Source organism: Chlamydotis macqueenii, chromosome 25 (genome assembly GCF_036417535.1).
Source record: "Chlamydotis macqueenii isolate bChlMac1 chromosome 25, bChlMac1.mat, whole genome shotgun sequence".
Lineage (NCBI taxonomy): Eukaryota > Metazoa > Chordata > Aves > Otidiformes > Otididae > Chlamydotis > Chlamydotis macqueenii.
Genome location: NC_141580.1, coordinates 391,589 through 410,908, shown reverse-complemented (window position 1 = coordinate 410,908; position 19,320 = coordinate 391,589). Strand labels below are relative to the sequence as shown.

Here is a 19,320-nt window from a genome sequence, read left to right as displayed (position 1 = left end):
CGTCAGCTGGGAAAAGGCAAACGTGCATGGGCTGGGACCGGTGGGCTGCCTGCTGGACCCTTCCCAGCCCCAGCGGGTCCCAGCAGCCACGGACGAAGGGAACAGCAAATGCAGCTGAGATCGGTGACTCCTGCGAGGGACCCGCGCCTCAAACCCGCCTTCCCCTCCTCCGCGAGGGCGCAGGAAAGCACCAGACCCGGGAGAACACAGGGCGCTGGGGCAAAGACGGGCGGCCCCAGGCGGGGAGAGACCCGCGCGCTCACCTGGCTCTGGAGCTCGCTCTGCTGCTTTAGGCGCAGGTTCTCGGGAGTGTCTGCCACCATGGTGAAGGACTGCTTCGGGTAGTGTCTGCGGGAGGAGGGAGAGCATTAGTCACGGGCTCCCACCAGCTCCGGCCACGCGCTGCCCTCCCCATCCACCCCGCGACCAGCGACCGCTCCAGGAGAGCCAAGGGCCGCGGCCCCGCTCCAGAGCATCCCTGCTCCAGAGCATCCCCGCTCCAGAGCATCCCTGCAAGCTGCAGCCGGGGCCGCAGGCACCCCGCGCAGCGTTAGCTGCTCAGGGTGAGGGCATTTCTCACCGTGCACGCTCACCCGCGCCCGACACCTTCCCCAGCGCACCCACGCTTCTCACCGGGCTCCTCACAACCTCTTACGTTAACGTCAGCTAAACCTCACCGGCCGTTTTACCGAAAAAAGAGAGAGGGTTTTTCCCAAGGGTCAAAGCCATGCCAGGTTTGTGCCTGTCTGATTCCTGCAGAGACCTTAACACATCTTCTTGAAGACCTTCAGCTTTTCATTAGACAGTGCTCCGGGTAACGTCAGTCCCAGTAACCCCAGCCCCAGTAAGTGCTGCCAACGCCCTGGTTTGCGGTGGCTTTGCCCATGTCGCTGTTCAGCCGTGGAGGGTCAGAGGGAGCAGGGTGGCTTTGCTTGTTATTTTACCGAAGTTTCACCCACGCAAGCCTCACGTTACAGTTCCCTGCTACTGCCAAATGTCACAACCCTGGACGTGCCTGCCTGGACAAACCACGTCTGCGCAGCCATGCCCGTCTCGGGGCAGAGGCTGCGTCCGCATCGGCACCAGTTCAGCGTGTTCGGCGACTCCTGGGACGTGCCTGCCTGGAATGGGACTGTGCGAGAGACCTCCGTCGTGGTCTGGCCGCCGGCCAGCAGCGATCGCTCCGGAGTGCCACACAGCAGCTTCGGGAAGCGCACGCAGCCCTGGCTACGCACAACAGAAATTCGCAGTCAGGAGAACTCGGGTATAACAGAAAGTAAGTTCCTCGTCCTAAAGCTGAGGCTGCCGCAAGCTCCACCCCAGCAGGTGGGTGACCTTCACGTGGCCGTTCCCACCGCCAGGAAACATGGAAGATAGCCGGGGGTAAATCGCTGCCGTAAGAGGGGACGTTCAGCGTGCAAACGCTGCCGGCCAGACCCCACGGCAGTTATTCCCAGTCTCTCAGCGCCAGGAAGGGGCAGGGTCAGTCCCAGAAGCACGATGCTTCACCGCTGGGTCCTGGTCCTTCCCTTGGGGCCAGCTGTGTCCTGCATCACAAAGGATGCTCTCGCCCACGGCCAGATCCAGTCCCAGCAGCCAGTCCCGCTGTACTGGAGGACAAGCGGCGCGGAGGAAACTGTTTCCTAGAGGAACATTTCCAGACTGCTCTGCGCTGGCCGCTGCGAAGGCTGAGCCCTCCGCGCACGAGGCTCCCCAGGAAATGCCCCGAGAGGAAATCTGACACTGAACAGATGGCAACTGCTCCACGGAACGGCAAAGAAACCCAAGCCACCCCCGGCAGCACTTGGGCTTATCGTGCAGACAGAGAGCGAGAAGGGGAGGCTGCTTTCTGAATGGCTCCGAGGGTTCTGTTTCTCCAGGGCTGAGCAGGACTCCCAGGCGGGTGGCAGAAACACTGCAGGGTTTCAGGAAAGTTACTGCCTGGTGCAGGAGAGCGGTGGGAGGCAGGGACAGCACCAGCATCCCCTCTGCTTCACGCCGAGCACGCACGGCACCAGGGCAGCACCTCCTGCCGCAGCTCAGCTTCACTTCCGAAAGCACGCAAGGACTCGGATCAGTTCTTCTGCAAGGCCAGGCAATCCAGCTGCCCCCCCACCCTGAAAGAGATCAGGGCCACACAGCCCACCGAGAACAGACCGCGGCTTCTTGCGGAGGACAGCCGGGAGGTGTCCCTCGCTCCTGGGGACCCGAAGGCTTCGAGCACAGCACTGCTCCCCGTTTCGGGGCTGTCACTCAGACCCTGCAGCCCCCGGCTCCCGTCTCTCCATCCCTGCAGCCCCACCGGCGGCTGAACCAAGCGCTCACCCGCGGGCTCCACAGCAAACTGTGGGATGGCTGCAGCTCCGCTGCCTTCCCCGACCACACGAAATGGGTCTAAAGCAGCCCCCAGGCCGTGCCTGGGACCTCGGAGCTCCAGCGCTAGCAAACATCTGTGCACAGGATCAGCAGCAGCTCCTCCGCCCAAGGCCGGCCGGAGTGCGGTCAGACGACGGCAAACGAGCAGAAAGGCAGCAGCTGCACGTGGAGGAGCTGGCCGAAAGCCGCTGCCCCGGAGCGGGACGGATCGGCAGCCGCAGACCCGCGAGAGCAGCGCGTACCTCAGCGGAGCAGCAACGCCGGAAACGTGGGGATTAAAAATAGCTGCCTCTGCCTGGCTGCAAAAATAACGAGAACCCCCCCCAGAAACCAAACAATGCAGATGTGGTTTGCAGAAAGGGGAAAGACAACTCAGCCAGCAGCAGCTCCCCGCCTGCGCCTTCCCCAGGCCCGCAGTGCACCGCACGGCGGGGAGCCCCTCCTCCAGCCAGCTTCCGAAAAAATACACCTCCTCCCTGCTCCAGACCTCGTCCTGCCGGCCGTCACCTGCTGCCATGTCCCACCACCACCGCACTGGCGCCCTGCTGCTTCAGGGGAGCGGGGAGCCCACGCCAGAGCCCCAGAGAGACGGGAAGGTACCTGCCCACCTGAGGACGCCGTCCTGTCAGCATCTGGTGGGCCCCGGGCCCTGACCCCCGCCGGCCCCATCCTTCACCAGCACACGGGGAGGCAGAGGAAGGATGCAGCCACAGACAAGCCTAAGTGACCCCTCCACAGCCCCTCACCCCTCCATCCAGCAGTGAGATGGAAAAGGACAAGACTCAGTTTCACACAAACAGATCACCCACTGCTGGAAGGATGCAGGTCAATCTCTGTTCAGATTAACGCGATCCGAGGGGACACAATACTGCGTTCAGACTCCCCTCCCCGCTGCCTTCGGGTGCCGACACATCAAGGCTTCACGCTGGGTTACGCTATCGAGGCAGAAATTTCACCAAGCTACCGCCTGCAGCCTGCAGCAGAGAAATTCCCGCGTTAAGACTCCGATAACGATGGAAATCCGGTTCTCCAGGAGGGTCCCACGCTCACCGGGAGCACAGACACCACGCGGACACCGCACTGGAGAGCTGGCCGTGGGTTTGATGGTTATTTAAGCGCTCCTGACGCTCTGACCACAGCCCCTGCTCCCCCGGCACGGCGCCGCCGGAGCGTGGGTGTCCGGGTGGGTGCCACCCCGGCCCACCTCTGCGCCAGACACCCCAAGTGACATTTCAGAAGCAGTAACCCAGTGTAAGACACCTTGGGACCAGCTCCACGCCAGAGGCTGGGGGACGGCGAGGGACCGGCTCACTGGGTGACCTGGCCCAGCCTGGCCCTGCTCCTGGGAAGGGGGCTGCAGTGGCGCTGGTGGGTGAACGCACTCGCTCCTCGAAGGGGCAGCATCAAGGGAGGCCACGGTGACAAGAACCCTCAGCAGCCTGCGAAGGGGTCTGCGTTCAGCAGTGCTTGCTCACGGGGGCTGCACCCCAGCTGCTCCCGGGGACGACTCCGTTCCCCTTCCCAAGCGGCGGCGCGCGTTACGGCGACGCAGGCTGGTACCGGCTGGGCAGAGCCAGCAGCCGACGCCAGCAGCAGAGATGGGCTTTTCTTTTGTCCAACTCCAGGTGCTGTTAGGGGAGCTGGGGCTTAATTAACAGTAGTGCTAATCCAGTAAGTGCACCACCTCAGCTTACAGGGCACGGGAGGTCAGTCCTGAGACTCGTCTCTTCTTTTACCAGAGTTACCGCTCACATCCTGCGGCCCTTTCCCGAGCTCCTTGGAAGTCACCGCCTGACTCATATCAAGGTCAAAGAAAACAAAGCCACCTTTTAAGTACAAACAGCTCAAACCCCAGATGCCCTCCCCGATCACCAACTCTCCGTTTGCAGGGCAGGTTGGGAAGGCAAGAGGCTACGCAGACCAGCCCTGGACCTGTCGTGAGGATGGGAACAGAGCTCTGCTCTAGCCAGGTGCCATCATCACGACACGGGGTCTTTGCAAGTCCAGAGGATTTTTCCTGCTGCTCAGCAGCTTTTGCAGAGATCCCCAGTTTTAGCAGCCCACCCCTTGCAGGGCACGGGGACGGAGCGCTGCACGCAGCCCCCGGGCTGGCAGGAAAGCCGCAGTGAGGCACACGATCCCAGGAGGGGCAAACGCAATTTTCAAGTCGCGTGCGCCGGCAGCCAGAGCTGCATTACGGCTCAGTCACGGCCCAGGAGCGTCCGTACTATCTGCTGGTGCTGCCAGTCGAAATCATCCCATCGCCATGGCAACCGCATCCCATGCCCTGGGCATGCTAATAACGCTTGGGAGAAGACGAGTCCCCAGCAGCCGCCTCCGGATGCGGGGAGGAGGGAAGCCCCAGCCACTGCGAGGGCTGGAGACAGAAATTCATCCCCGTGGCGCTCAGAGAAGCTGCCAAACCAGGGGTGCACGGGAAAAAAAAAAAAAAAAACGTGAAAGACGCTAACAGCCCCGCTGCCGTCGTTTACAGGAACAGGTACCCACAGCGCGCTGTGCCCCGCTGAGCCGCGGTCCGGCCAGGGAGAGGAAGAGATGGCCACAGCCCACACAGGCCGAGCGGCGACCAGGCTTCCGCTGCTGTCAGACTCTGAGGAAACGTCCCGAGGATGTGAGGCGGCGCTGCCCTCGGCCCCAAGCCCCTTCGGGCCGTTAGCAGGCAGCAGCAGCCCGTCCGCGCTCGGCGTGGAACGAAGCGCAGAGCGAGTGCCTTCCCCTACGATTAGACACCGCTCTTCCGCCAGCTCCGAGACCCGCCTGGTAAGGAGCGGGCATTTCGGTCCCTGGGGAAACTGGGGCCGGGGCTTCCCGATGCAGGAGCGGGGACAGCCCCCCGCCACCAACGCCAGCGCTTCCCCCGCCAGCCAGCACAAACGCAGCCGCCCCGATCCCTGCCACGCACCGGGGCGGGGAAAGCCGTCTCCCAGGCATGAGAACAGCACAGCTACAGTCAGCAATAAATCAAACCGTAATTAGGAGGCAGCGAGAGAACTGCCTTGGGCTGGAGTGCAGGAAGCAGCGTGTGCGTGGGAACGGGGCGTCTGTGGGATCTGCAGCGACAACGGGCTCAGCCCTCCTCGCGCGGGGTGGTCTCGCGGCGGAGCAGACCAGGTTCTCCTCCTTCTCATGGTCAGAGCGGAGCCGGGGTCCTCGCCGCCATCCCGGCCGTCACCGTGAATAGGTCTTGGCTGGGGAGGGCGTTTATCGCTCAGCCTGCCTCGCTCCTTCAGAAGACGCGCGAGCAACACGCCAAAGCCACCGCGTTGAAGGTGGTGCAACAGGCAGAGAGCTGCGCAGGGAACAGCAGTCCCGCTCGGGGGGCACGGAGCCCTGAGGGGCGATCAGGAAAACCCTCCAGGCTCCACAGGTTTCGGGCACAAGCAGCCAAAGACAAACAGGGGAAAGCCACTTCAAACCACCCCTCCTCTGAGAAACTGCAAGGCAGTTAGTCCCACACACCCTCAGATGTGACATTTGTGTAAAGTCTGCTGCTAAGTAAGAGCTACGCAGGCGAAACCGGTAACCTCTCAGGAGCAGATAGCAGCCGGGGAAAACCACCCGCGGGAGCTGCCTGTGGGGAGCGGCCGCGGTTCCTGCTCCTGGCTGCGGCTACAACAGGGGGCAAGTGCTTTGCTCCCGTTTTGGCACGAGCATCAGTGTTTTCCCTGCCCGAGGGGATGGGGATGCAGGAGGATGAAGCAGGAACGAACCCAAGTTTCGGTGTTCTTGGGGACCGCGCAGCGCTCCGTGGGTCTGGAGATGCTGTGGCAGCTGAGCCGGCGGCCGCGGAACAGGAGGGTGCAGAGCGCAGGCAGCGTGAGCGCACACCGAGCCCTCAGCACCCCTCAGCTGCCCCGTCAGCCGGGCAGACACGGATTATTTTAACGACTGACGGAGAGGAGCCTGCTGGTCTCGGGGGCAGAGCGGCCAGACGGCCGGAGGATTGGCCTCACACTTCGGGGTCTATCCTCGCAGACACCGCTGGCATCCATCCCCCGCCTGATTAGAGGTTAACGAATGGGACAGGCGGGATCCCTCCCCCTGCCCGATCCCCGCTGCGGGGGGCTGCTGTCAGATTAAGCGAAGCGGCACGCGAGTATGTGGGGCAGCGGGACACGTGATGGAGCGCGGGCATGGCGCTCGGGGCGGCAGCAGCGTTGTATCCTTGCTTGGGGCTGACAGAGAAATACCCCAATTAATCCGCAGCTCCACGGGACCTCGGGCGATTACACCCAGCAGGAGAGACGCCAAGAAAAGCCACCCCAGATTCCACACTGCAGGAGTAACTGAAGACCCAGCTAAGGAGAGCAGGAGCACAGGGATGGCAGAGCGCCCCGCTATCCAGAGGCCACCCGCCCCGTGCGGGCAGCCCCCAGCACAGAGCATCCCCCCCAGGGACGCTGTCCCAAACCTGCCCCAAACCATTTGCTTTTGCACCACAGCAACAGCTCCAGCCGGGCCGAGGGGGCGGCTGCTCACCACGCTCAAAACCCAGTGCACGCAGTTCCCCCTCCAAAAAGACGAGCTCTGCAGCGAGACCCAGCGCACGACCCCTTGGCCAGACACCCAGCACGGCTGCGCCGGCCCAGCCCAGCCGAGGCGCTCTCTGCGGCACTGCCGATCGGGTCGGGCGAGCCTCCTCCGGCCACAGCGCCCGCCTGGCTCCGCACCGGGAGCTCACCGCGCTGCTGGAGCGGGTCTCAGGGGTCCCGCGGGACCACAGCGCCTGCTCTGTGCCTCTCCCAGCCTCTCCCCCAGCATCACCACAGACACCCCGCGCAGCCGCAGCAGGAGCTCACCCAGCTCACGGAGGAGCAGCCACAACAGCTGCAGGACCAGAGGCACGGCTGAGGTGGGAAACTCCTTTGGCAGAGACATCAGAAAGCAAACACAGACCCCCCCCCCTCCCCATACAGCAACCAGAACCAGCCCCACACCAGCACTCGGTCCCAGCTCCCTCGTGACCCATACGTCAGTGGCACCTGGGCAGTATTTTCACCTTCCCAGACCCAGAGCAGCAGCAGAAAGTGATCCCACCTCCAGATCAACGCGACCCCCCAGGCACTCGCACCCCATCGCACCCAGCCCTGAAGGGAGCATCTGCCCAAGAGCTGCCTTCCCGGGAGGCCCAGCTCAGCGGCAGCACTTGAGCTTCTGCCTTTGGAGCTCTGCCCAAGCCCGACACAGTCAAACTTCTCCAGACCGGTGGGACGCATCTGTAAAAGCTCACTTAAGCACATCGGGGCTCCACAAAGAGCCAGCTGACGCAGGTCTGTTCACCGCAGGACCCAGAGCTGGCATCTCCAGTGTGACCCAAACCCTGCTGCTCCTCCAGCAAGGCTCGCTCACGCCACGGGTCAGGCGTGCGATGGCCGGGTGCTCAGGACAGCCCCTCCAGCCCAAAGCGTGGCTGCTACCCCACACAAGCCGCTTTCAGCACGCGCTTTGGCAGACCCGTCCGAGCAGCAGCACAGCCGTCAGCCCTGGATGCAGACACCCTGGCCCTTCCTCGCCTGCGCCCTGCGCCTCCGAGCCGCAACAGTCACCTCCGCGCGGCCGCACCAGGGTTTCGGAAGAGGAGAGTTAAACGGAGGAAGCAATAGGCGCTGCTCTGCCAGCGGCTCCCCAGCTCACATCCTGCCTTTCAAAGAGCTGCTGGTTCCTGGGGACAAACTTTAAAAAACAAACTGTTCTTTTTTTAATAATAAAAGCAGCAGCACGCCGCTTCGCAGAGGACGTGCAAACAGCCTCCCGTAAGAGAGCGGGCTGCAGAGAAAGACTTCAGTTCCTCCCAGCATTTTTGGGGAGAGGCTGCCAAGATGGCTGGTCCAGCCCTCCGCGCGTGCAGCACCGCCTTCCCCCAGCCTGCCTCAGAAACGGCTCTGCGCGGCGTAACTGGGAGCACAGCCTTGTCGGACGCTTTCTCAAAGGCTCTCCCACTGGCAGCAGCCCTGGCACGGCTGTCCCTGCCCAGGGCGCCCGCGAGGAGCTCGGCCAGCTCTGCTCCGTGACCGCGGGCGGCGCCCATCTCGCCCCAGAGGTGCGGGCAGAGCGGCACGCTGCCCGAGCAAAGCCAGCCTGCTTTCACAAACCTGCTTTGATCCACAACGGAAAGGTCTCAGGTCAACGCAGGAGAACAGGGGCTGCCAGGCTGCGAGGTCAGAAGTCACCTCAGGAAAGGGCTCTGCTTGTCACGCTGCCCCCCCCCAGCCCCCAAAACAGAGCGGCGCCTGTCCCGCCCTCCCGCCCTCCCTGTTTGTGGGAACGGAGCAGGCACCGCAGCAGAGCTGGGTTTTTCCACAAGGTTTCTTGGCCCCAGGCACGGGTAAACAAGTTTAGGAAAGTCAGCCCTCATCCACAGCCGGCCCCCCCGTGAGGTCCGTGCGGGGCAGCCCCGGCTGCGGGCTCAGCCCAGCCCCGCGCGCCCGGCTCTGAGGGTGCTGTGGGCTGCGGCCCCTCCCCGGGGCGACGTGAGCCCACAAACCCACGCCGCGCGGGGCGAGTGTGCGGCTGCCGGGCCAGGGGAGCAGGGACGCCAGCCGAGTTTCGCTGCGCTCAGGGACAGCGGGAGGACCCTCACCCACCGAGGCAGCGCCCCGGTGACAGGGGACAGCGGTTTTGGAGAAGTTCACTCACAGCCTGCTTCGCTAGGATGAGACGGTCTAGGCTTTGACAATACGCCAGTCCCCGAGCAGGCACAAGCACCCGAAGCACGAGCACATTCCCGTCCTCCTGACTCCGGGAGCAGCTGGGAAACATCTGCCAGGTGAGCGGAGAATCCTGGGGCCACTGGGAAGGAGCAGCCTGGCACCACAGCACGAGCCCAGGAGGGAGAGGGGTTCTGCAAAGTCACTGTAAGATTTCCCCGCAGCCCCCCTCACCTCCGCAGAGGCTCCCTCCACCAACGCCTGGGTTGTGCACGGGGCATCCCCGGCGTAAACTCCTCCCCAGCAGCACCCACCGCAGGGAGAAACCAGCCGTGGAGAGGGGCTGTCGGCCGTGGATGGCCGCAGGGAGAACAGCAGAGCCCTAGAGAAGAGTTTTGGATTTCCAGGAGGAATCGTGTCAGCTGTGAGAGGTCTCCCACCAAGCCCCAGCACTTGGAGCAAGCCATCCCCAAACACCTCAGAGGGCAGAGGCTCCACCCCAAAGACAATTCACAACATTCGCACCCTTCCAGCCACAAAATCACGCTGTTACCCAGGAGAGCTTCCCCATATCCCACATCCCCCCCAGAGCGCCCTTCCCCAAACACAGGGCTGAAGCAGAAATGCCCCGTACCCCCCAGCTCCCCAAAGCCACGCGTGCCAGGGTCCCTCCCGCCCCGCGGCAGCGCATGGGGAGCCCAGCTTTCACCCGCACCGCCACAGAACGCGGGGGCTGCTCAGAGCTCAGAGCGCAAAGCGTGTGCCGAGGCAGAAAGGCAGCTCTCACCCAGAACCCGGCACAACCAAAGCGCGGGACAAACACCTGGACGCCGTCCCAGCCGCGCAGTTGCTCCTCCGTCCCTTCCTGCCCCCTCCAACTGGGAGGATCATTTTATTAGCGCAGTGGGCTGCTACCAGATGGAGCCGAGCGGCGTGCCAAGAACAGATCGCTGGCTCCTCATGAAGCTTGGAGCTGCTCAGTAACTTTTTCCAAGCCAGGAGTTAGCCCAGAGGTATGGACGGCTTGCTCTGAACGGAAAGGCAAGGTCTCAAGGGTGAGAAATCTGCCAGGGAGGTTCCCCGGGCCATCACCGGGAACAAAGGGTCTGGCAGCCCCCGTTCGCAGTCGCCCTGCCCCAGTAGCACAGGTGCCGGGGCGAGGTAAGCCAGGCAGGGCAGCCGCCGAGCCGGGAGCCACGCGCCCTGACTCAGCGAAGAAGAATGTCAGCCCCGAAATCCCCGATCCCCCGGGACACAATCGCACACCACCGCCACGCTGGGTGCGGCTTCTCCGCAAGGAAAGCCAGCTCCTTGAAGGAAAGCTGGAGTCACGCAAGCACGGCAGATGGCGGGAGCGGGGACCCTGCCGACACACCTACGGGAGCTATTTCTGGCAGCCGCGCTTCGCCTTTAGCCCCTTTTGAGGGGGGAAACGCAGTTTAGCAAGGGGGATGGCGACGCAGCAGCACCGCCATTCCTTGTGCTCGGCTCTGGCAGGGAAGCCCGAGCCAGGACTACAGCAAAGGCAAGCAGGGGGTCTGGGGCGCGCAGGGGGTCCCGGGCGGCGGCACCATCTCTCCGTGCAGGCTTGAACAAAGGAGGGTGCGGGTCAGGCCAGGCTGCCTCTGCTTGCAGGGGGAGGAGGGACCATGAGCCATTAACCTCCTGCCAGCTCGTCTGCAGCAGCGAGGAAACGAAACCCAGCGCTCTGGGGTGCGGGGCAGCAGCCAGCCCCTCTGACCCGCCACGCTCCGGCAGCGGGATGCCAGCGCGCAGCCAGAGCAGGGCTTTCCAGACAGAGCAATTGCTTGTTCATCAGCAGGAACTCAGGCAAACCACAGCGCTGAGATAGAGCCGAGCCTCATCTCGATGTCCTCGAGGGAGATGGGGAGAACACCCTCGAGCCAGCACACAGCCCCAGGATGCTGCTGCTCCCCACCTCGCGGCTCCGTGCCCGGGCGTACGCGGGCTCCTCTCCGCACCTTGCCCCAGCGCTGCCCAGTGACGGCTCGGAAGGCGCCGACTCCCCAGACCGCAGGCACAGCTTTGGAGTCGGACAGGATTTTCGAGGCACAGATTCACGCTGCGTGCTGAGCCACCACCGAGACAATGCAGAGCTGCCGGTCCCAGGGCTGGCCGGGAGGAGGGGAGCAGAGCCCTGCCGCTGCAGGTGCCCCTCCATTGGGACACAGCCCCGATCCAGCGGCAGCTCACAGCTGTTATCTCCTCAGCACAACAAGTAAGAGCCACAAGCGCATACATAACGCTTACTGAGGAGCGGCAGGTCCCCTGAACGCACACGCAGTCTTGCCTGTCCCTCGCAGCCGGGCTCTCCCTCACCCTCCGTTTGCAGAAGCCTCAGACTTCACCGGGATATCGCCCTTCCTGCAGTTGTACCTCTTCTAGTTAAAGTGCTCGGGTAAAAAGCGAGCCCAGCCTTGACGGTCGCTTTCAGTGAACAACCGCTCCCCCAGCACGCGGCTGAAGCCAGAAGAGGATCAGTGACGGTGGGGATGGTCACATCTGCCACCAAGCAAGCTCCCGGCGCTGACGAGCATGGGAAGGGCAGAGGGCAGCGTTAACCAGCCACCTTCTTGAAAGGCTCCACAGATTTATTGCTGGGGTAATGTCAGATAGGGAGGAAGCCCAGCCCTCTTCCTCCTGCTCTCTTGAAGAAAGAGACTCAGGAATTTGGCAGAAGGCCACGGCTCAAACAGAGCAGACCCTGTGCTACGGCACGTTCAGAAAGCAGCCTCTTCCCTGCCAGGATAAACGTTGCTTTTCTACCCCCTTCTCGCGGGGATGGAAGAAGCTGCCCCTCAACTCCAGCGTGAGCCAGAGCTGAGCAGAAAGGGTGGGCTCCTCCTGGGCTGTCCTTCTCCAGACACTCTCCTTGCCTGGCTGTCTCCTCCTCCCCCGGATACTCCGTGGGCAGCAGCCGAGAAGGAATCAAACCCACGTCTCCGGCTGGAGCTTCCCTTCGCTCCGCGCTCGGCACTGCAACCGTGCGGCCTCCACCCCGCGAACGAGGGGCTGGCGGCTGCCAGAGGCAAAGCCTCAGCTGCCAGCGCTTTCCAGCTGCTCGCACTTTCCTTCGCTCTAAGGCACGGCCAGGCAAGGCAGGGAGAACAAAGCATTTCCAGCGGGTTTCCATGCAGTTTGAACACCCAGGGCTGCCCGCGGGTGGAGGCACTGCCTCTTCTGCAGAGAGGCTGCTAAAGGGTTAAGACAGCCAGGCAGCATCAAAGGGAGCCCTTGAGCAGAGGGGGCTGAGAAACCGAGATGGGTCGAGGTTGCGCAGACTCCTTGGAATCTCAGGAATTTCCCATTATTATCCCACTTCCCTTCCAGCAGCCTGGATGGAGAGAGCCCAAGCGCAGGACCCCAGGCCCATCTCCAGAGGCAGAAGCACCGGGGCAGGCAGGCCCAGGGCACGGCGCCAGGCAAGGCTCTGCCAGAGCTGGTCTCAGAGAAGCGAGCTCTGGCTCAGGACACCACGGAGAGCCCAGGGGTCTCCTCTCCTGCAGCTCTCTGCAAATCCAGGTCTCAGACTGACAGATGCCGGGCTGGCTGGATCACCACCGCGCAGGCTGAGACCCGCACAGCCCAAGAACGAGTACCCCTCTACCCAACAGCTCACCCTGCCCCACACCACAGGCCTCCTCTCACCATTCCAGTAAGTCCCCAGTTCCACCCCAGAAGCTCTGACAGTGCTAGTGGCCCCCACACACCTGGGTGACCAAGAGCCATTTGCTGCTGTTCACGCAATCGCCACCCTGCATTTCAGTGAGATCCCAAGACACGACCGTTACAGCTGAGACGGGAATGCTACAGCTCTCATCTCAGTTCAGCAGGAGTTCTGGGCTTCGGACAGTCACAATCATCATCAACGCTGGGTATGGCAGTAACCAGCCCGCAGAAGAGCTACAGCAGCGGGAGGTTCCTGCTCCGGCACCAGATGGCTGCTGGCCTTACCGCTTCTCCTGCCTACTGGTCTCAGACATCAGGAGGGTAACACCCAGCTCACAGGGTGTTGTCAGGATTACAGTGCTCCGTGAACGGAGCACGCTACACAAGCGCTAGGCAGTATAACGCTACCTAATTTTCTTTCTAAGAACTGTTAAGGTACAAGAAGCAGCCACAGAAGTCCCATTGCAGACCTGCTGCACAGACACCAAGAAGCGCGCCAGGTCCACAGCGCTCAGCGCTTCGCTGGGGACCGACACTCGTTCTGCAGGAGCACAGCACAGAAGTTGTGCACAACAAAAGGCCCTTCTGGCTAAGGGGAAAAAATGGGGCCAGTGAACACCCCTGCTCAGAAGGAGCTTGGAAGCTCCAGGAAAGCAGGTTGAGGTAGGGCACAGGTGGCTGCTCTTGTCCTACCCTGCTCCACGTCCCCACGCTGCTCAGGAGAGGGGGATCTCTGCATTCCGGCTGCATTTACCCTCAGAACCCCCAGGGCCAGCGCCAGCTGATTCAGGCAAATGCCCGCGGCTGCGAGCCCAGCAGCCCAGAGCGCAGGCAGCGGTGACACCCGCGCTGCTCACACCCCATCCCCTGCTCAGGGAGACATTCCTCCTCTCCCCAAACACCCGCACTCAGTCGGGGTGGTACAAACACCTCTACTTCCCCTTCGTTAAGGGGGTACAGGTTAAGATCAGCTCCATGTAAGTGCCTGCCTGGCTCTGAATTTTATTCAGCCTCTGTCTGCCCAGGCTGGAACTGGAGAGCCGCTATCAGCTGCCGTTTAAGCCTGGAAAACGCTGTTCTCATCCCAGTATTAACTGGCCTGTGTGACCCCTTCAGCCAGCGCTTCACACGCTCCCCCAGAAGCAGCTCCAGAGCAGCGGGGGAAGAGATTCTGGAGAGGTCAGGGTTCCCCAGCGCTCTTCATTTCAGGGGCTGAGCACCAGGGCTTAAGGGGGTGCAGCAGGTCCCACAGCATCTCCCAGGCCCAACGCTTCCAGCGGCAACGGGGCAGGTGACAGACTTACGCGTTGCAATACGGCTTCTTCTCGTAGCCCTTGTAGTTTTTCATGTTTAGGGTCATCTTGCAGGTCTCGCAGTGGAAACATGCTTTATGCCAGAACTGCAAACAGAGACAAGAGAATCATTAACACAAGTGACTCGCAAAACAGGGCCACGTCCCGCTAGAATCACACAACTCCACGGCTCCTCCCGCCTGGAGATGTCAGTGATGGCACCCACGACCCCTGCAAAACCTAGAGAACAATGTTCTTGCTCATTTAAGTAAATCCCCCGCCCCTCCCAGTGCATCCCATCTCACCAGGGCAGCAACACTTGTGACCTGCACTACAGCAGCGCTTGCTGCTCCATCCCCAGGCCAGGAGGGCACTGGGTTCAGCCAAACGCAGGCCAGGAGAAGCCCCTTGCTGTGAAGGAGGCACAACAAAGCCCTGTGAGCAGAGACCATCAGCGTGAACAGCCGTGGTTTACAGGCTTCCAAGTGGCTGGCTGGGGTTCTTCTGCTGATGTTAGCCAAGAGATAGCCAGAAGAGCAGGTCAGGTAAGGCTGCATGCAGACACCGAGCCAAGGAAGCGAAGACAGAAGAGGTTCTCATGAGAAGCAGACAGCCCGACAGACAGCTCCACGGTCCCCACCGCAGGTACCACCCTTCCGCAGGCGGCTAACCCGCACCCTCCCAGCCCACAGCCCCGGGGACGCGGGGTTACCCAAAGGAGGGGGCAGTGGTAGGCAGGTTTTGCATCCTCTCCTCCGCAGCTCCTGCGCCAGCCCCACGGTGACCCCACACCCAGCCCGAGGTCTGTCCCCTGAACGCAGCAGCACAGCTCTCCTAACCGGTGAGGCTCGCTCAGGCTCAAGGCTAACAACACGCTCCCCAAAATTCAGCTCACGACCCTGTGCTATGGGCTGCAACACCCAGTGAACTCCAAAGCGTTTAAGTTTCAGGGCCACTCGGGTTATCACCACTTGGCATTTGACTGGCCCAGGCTGTTTCCTAGGCTGGAGGGAGCCTCGTGAGAGCAGCTCCCAGCCACAATTCTGTGGTTCCACCCCCGTGCCCCAGGGTTGCCCTCTCTGCCGAGCTGACCCCTTCTCCTTCAGCAGGACCCCTGCCCAGCACACGAACCGCCCAGCATCACCCTGCCAACCCAGGGCAAGAATGAGCCAGAAGCCACCTCAGCAGCTCACGGCACCACGCACGTTACAGCCCACAGTGTGACATCTTGGAGCCTGGCACGCGGTCACCGCGCAGCGAGCAGACCCAGGGAGGACAGCTGGCGGTTGCTGCTGCGATTTCCACCCTAAAGCATAACAAAAAAAGTAATTTCCACCACAGCAACTGCTGGCTGCGTCCGCGTTCCTGCGAGGAGACGGCAAGAGCCGAGCCTGAGCTCCTGTGCCACCTACCCACAGGTGCCACACCCCGGTGCACAAACACTGCCGCAGCGCCGAGACGTGACTCAGCCCCAGAAGGACAATTCGCCTCCTTTCAGTTGCTCAGAGCAACATATTTGTTCTTTTCCTCCAGTTACACAAGTTCCTCCTGAGCTTGCTCGCTGCTAACAGTGAGAGCAGGCTCCCTCCCGCACCACGCACCGCCCCGTACCAGCGCCCTCCCTCACACCCCACCCGCGCAGGATTGTTTCCCTCCCTCCCGGGGTTCAGACTCCTTTGAGGACAGATCAACAGCCAAGTCCTGAGGTCTTTGGGCACCTTGGAAGTTCCAGCCTTCGGCTGAGTTCTGCCACATCGGAGGTAATTAACAGCGCTCTCCAAGCTGCCAGCCGTCCGTAGCACCGCAACAGCGTGCGTGAATACCAGAGATGCCGCTACAAATACACAGAGATGAGCCGACAGCCAAAGTGAACTCAGAGCTCTCCCCCCGAGGAGGACTCAGCTCCCAGGGCCAGGGAGTATGGGGCAAGGCAGCCGTCCCCTCGCCTGGGGCGGCCTCCGCAAGCAGCCCAGCAGAAGGGATGCGCTCGGGCGGCCTCCGCCCCAGCCAGAGAGCAACCGATGCACGTTCTCGCCTCAGTTTGCGCTGGGCTCTCTTCAGCAGAGGGGTTTCTGTCCTACAGCTCTTACAGAGGACTCAGCAGCCGAGCCACCCAGAGAGTGCCACCCCTACCTCTAAGTCTCACAACACTGAGCTCCCTCACCGCTGACAGCATTGGCGCCAGGTCTGTGCCTGAAGGAGGGCTGGGACAGAGCTGACAGAGGAACAGCAGTTACGTGGGCTTCCAGTGACACTGCTGCTCACGCTCCAGCACGGCTGCAGAGAAAGAGGACAAGCTTCAAACGGGTTTTTAGAGGAGCAGTTTTCCAAGCCGGAAGCACTCCGAACACCTGGAGCCAGTCCCAGGTCCAGCAGCTCACCCCACATCTCAGCAGGCCACGCTCTACGAGAAGCACGCTGGCTGCAGTCCGGCCAGGCTGCTCTTGGAGAGATGGAGCCCTTCAAGGAACTCTGCCACCCACAGCAGGCTCGATCCAGGGAGCGGGCTCCGCGCCACACCGCATCCCGGTGCATCCATTCATAGCTCGCACTACGGCCGCACAACGTCCCTCCACCCAGCACAGCCACCGCGCACACCTGGGAGCAAGCACCGCTGGAGACTCAAGGGCTGGAGGACAACGTAAGGACAGACGCTTTGGGCTGAAGGCAAATCCTCCATCAGGTTCAACGCACTGTAACAGCCAGTCCTAACTTCTACTCGTTTTAAAAAAGCCATTGACATCAGCTTTACGTGGGTTCAGCAGCCGCAGCCACCAAACCCCGCAACGTTGGCTCGGCGGTGGCGGCGATGTCACTTCCCCTGCGGAAGCCAGCCACGCCACCCAGCACCTTCTCCGGAGAGCTGGCAGGCACAGGCGAAGGGGACAACCAACGCTCACTTCCCCAAGCCCGAGCGGGGCATTTGCATTTCGCAAGGAGATGAAGCGAAAAGTCAAGAGGCAGAACTCACAGGCGTGGTTTCACCCAAAGCAGGGCTGCCAGCAGGAGCCCTCCTTTCTCCAGCTGCTGCACTCGTTTGAGAAGCCTGACGAAGCAGCGAGTTCTCATTTGCTGTAAATCTCAGACAGGAAACTGACTCCCCCGATTCCGCTACCAGGAGAAAAGCAAGCACATCTGCTTGTCAACACACCAGGCCAGGCACTCCAAGCGCAGCGGCTGCACGCGTGTCCTCCCAGAAGCCCTTCGTTACCGCTGCCTGCGCTTCCACTCCGGCTGGCAGCGCTTATGCAAACACCGGAGCCGCCCTTTCAACTTTGCTCGGGGCAGAACGAAGGCTGCGGGACAGCCACGCTAACAACGCGGCGCTTATCCGGTGCTTTTACGGGAAGTGGGGAAGTTCTTCCAGCTGCCGCCTCGCCAACCAGAAACCCCAGGCAGAATTACCACAGGGGGGTTATCAGGGGAAGCCATTTGGGTATGGGGTGTGCCGTATCGCAAGGCTGCAGCGATTTGGAGGAAGAGAAAGCTGGTAAGAGCGCTGGAAGAACCAGATGATGCCTGCAACCTCCGCCTGCTCCCAGCCGGCCAGATACACGGTCCCAGGCCGGGCATCAGCCGTGCCCCCACGGCAGCCGCAGCCGCCAGCCCGGGGGGAGCAGACCCCAGAGATGGGCTGCGCAGGAGGAAGCGGTGGGTGGTGCCCCCCCTTCCCTTCCCACTATCCACAGCTGGGACAGCCCAAGCTCGGGGGGCCAGCACAGGCTCCAGAAGACAGAGCCGCTTCGCTGCTCTGACCAGCCAGGACGGCCCCCCGGCACGGGGCTGGCGGCTCCGCTTCAGGCCGTTCCCAGCTCAAGGAAAAAACATCATCTGCTAAAAATGCGAGCAACAGGGTCTGCTGGAGCTCAGGAATACCGCTGCCGGGATCCACGCATTCTTCAAGTTACTTTTTTTAGTCCCTAAACTGGTCATCCCAGAAGCCTGGAAGAGGAGGGGGAGGAGACGGGCTCAGCGCCCCGGGAGGGGCTCGTCCAGAGGGAAATCCCACGGGAGCAGGGCCGGGGACGGAGACACCCCCATCGCCGTCCTCGCCAGAGCTCCCCTCCGCAGGCGGGGGTCGGGGGAGCTTTGGTTTCGACGGGAAAATATTCGGAGAGAGCCCCAGAGCACTCGCACACCGCGCTCCGGCAGGCAGCACAAGCGAGAAACACTGAGCTCTGGAACAGAGAGCGATCAACTGGGGTGGAAAATGAAAAAAAAAAAAAAAAAAAAAAAAGAGAGCTCGGCTAATGCGAACCAGATGAGGCTCCCGGCCGAGGGGAAGCGTTAACTGTTGCTTTCCACCGGCCTCCGCCGCCGCCCGGCCGCTTTTTAGTTATACATTAAATAAATAACTAAATAAACCCGGACACGGCCGGGGACCGCCCGGGCAAAGGGCTCCCGGCCGCGTCCCCGCGCCCGCGCCACCTCCCGCACCCCGGCGCTGGAAGAAGCGTGGATCCGGACCCCACGGGAGAGCGGGGAAAAAAAAAACCCAGGAGACGGGGGTGGGCAGCGCGGAGACACCCCGCGTGGGAGGAACGTGCGGGGAAAGAACCTTTCCACCCAGGGGCAGCCCCACGGGAGAGCGGCCCGCCCCGCGCGGGAGGCACCCACCTTATCCAGGCAGTTCACCTTCTCGGTGGGATACACGATCTTCCCGCAGCGCGCGCAGTTCGGGTTCATGGCCGCGACCGGGGGCTCCGCTCCCGCCCGGTGCCGCCGCCGCTTCTGAGCCTCCGCCCGCGCCGCCGCCACCCTAAATAGGAGGGGGGGGTGGGGGCTGTGGAGGAGAGGGAGGGGCAGCGGGGGCGCGCGGGGGCGTGGCGCCCACCCACGCGCGCGTGCACGCACACGTACACCCTCCCCTTCCTCCCCCCCCCGCACGCCCGCCCCTTTACACCGTTGCGTGGGCGGGCGCGATCGCCCCCCCCCCCCATTTCTGCTTTCCTGTCCCTTCCGTGGGACTTCACACGCGTGGAACGGGGACGGCGCACGCGTGGGGATGAGGAATGGAGCGCCCGGTGGGCCCACAAGCGCCAGCCGGGGGTATAGCTCAGTGGTAGAGCATTTGACTGCAGATCAAGAGGTCCCCGGTTCAAATCCGGGTGCCCCCTCAAACGGGAAGCTTGTTTTTTTTCCTTTTGTTTGGTTCTTTTTCCCCCCCCACGCGTTATTCCACCTTAGAATGTGAAGCGGTACAGCCGAAAAGCGGCGTGACAGCCCCCACGCTGGAGAGCCGTGGAGGTGTGGGTGAGGTGCACCGCTGGGCTCCAGCGCCCAGTCGCCTCGCA

At 62.5% G+C, this 19,320-nt stretch overlaps 1 protein-coding gene and 1 non-coding gene across 2 annotated transcripts in view; one reads left to right on the top strand and one right to left on the bottom strand.

Annotated features, from left to right (window-relative positions):
• Nucleotides 1-18,789, bottom strand: part of LASP1 (LIM and SH3 protein 1) — a 31,600-nt gene extending 12,811 nt beyond the window's left edge. Inside the window, exons 1-3 of the mRNA XM_086766769.1 lie at nucleotides 18,644-18,789; nucleotides 14,039-14,133; nucleotides 264-348 (exon numbers count right to left, since the gene is read on the bottom strand). Coding sequence (XP_086622895.1) covers nucleotides 264-348; nucleotides 14,039-14,133; nucleotides 18,644-18,712 — 249 coding nt within the window. The 5' untranslated portion in view covers nucleotides 18,713-18,789. The remainder of the gene's footprint in view (nucleotides 1-263; nucleotides 349-14,038; nucleotides 14,134-18,643) is intronic.
• Nucleotides 18,790-19,071: 282 nt separating this feature from the next.
• On the top strand, nucleotides 19,072-19,143 carry TRNAC-GCA (transfer RNA cysteine (anticodon GCA)). The gene has a single exon. It is a non-coding gene; the product is annotated as a tRNA-Cys (tRNA).
• The last annotated feature ends 177 nt before the right edge of the window (nucleotides 19,144-19,320 follow it).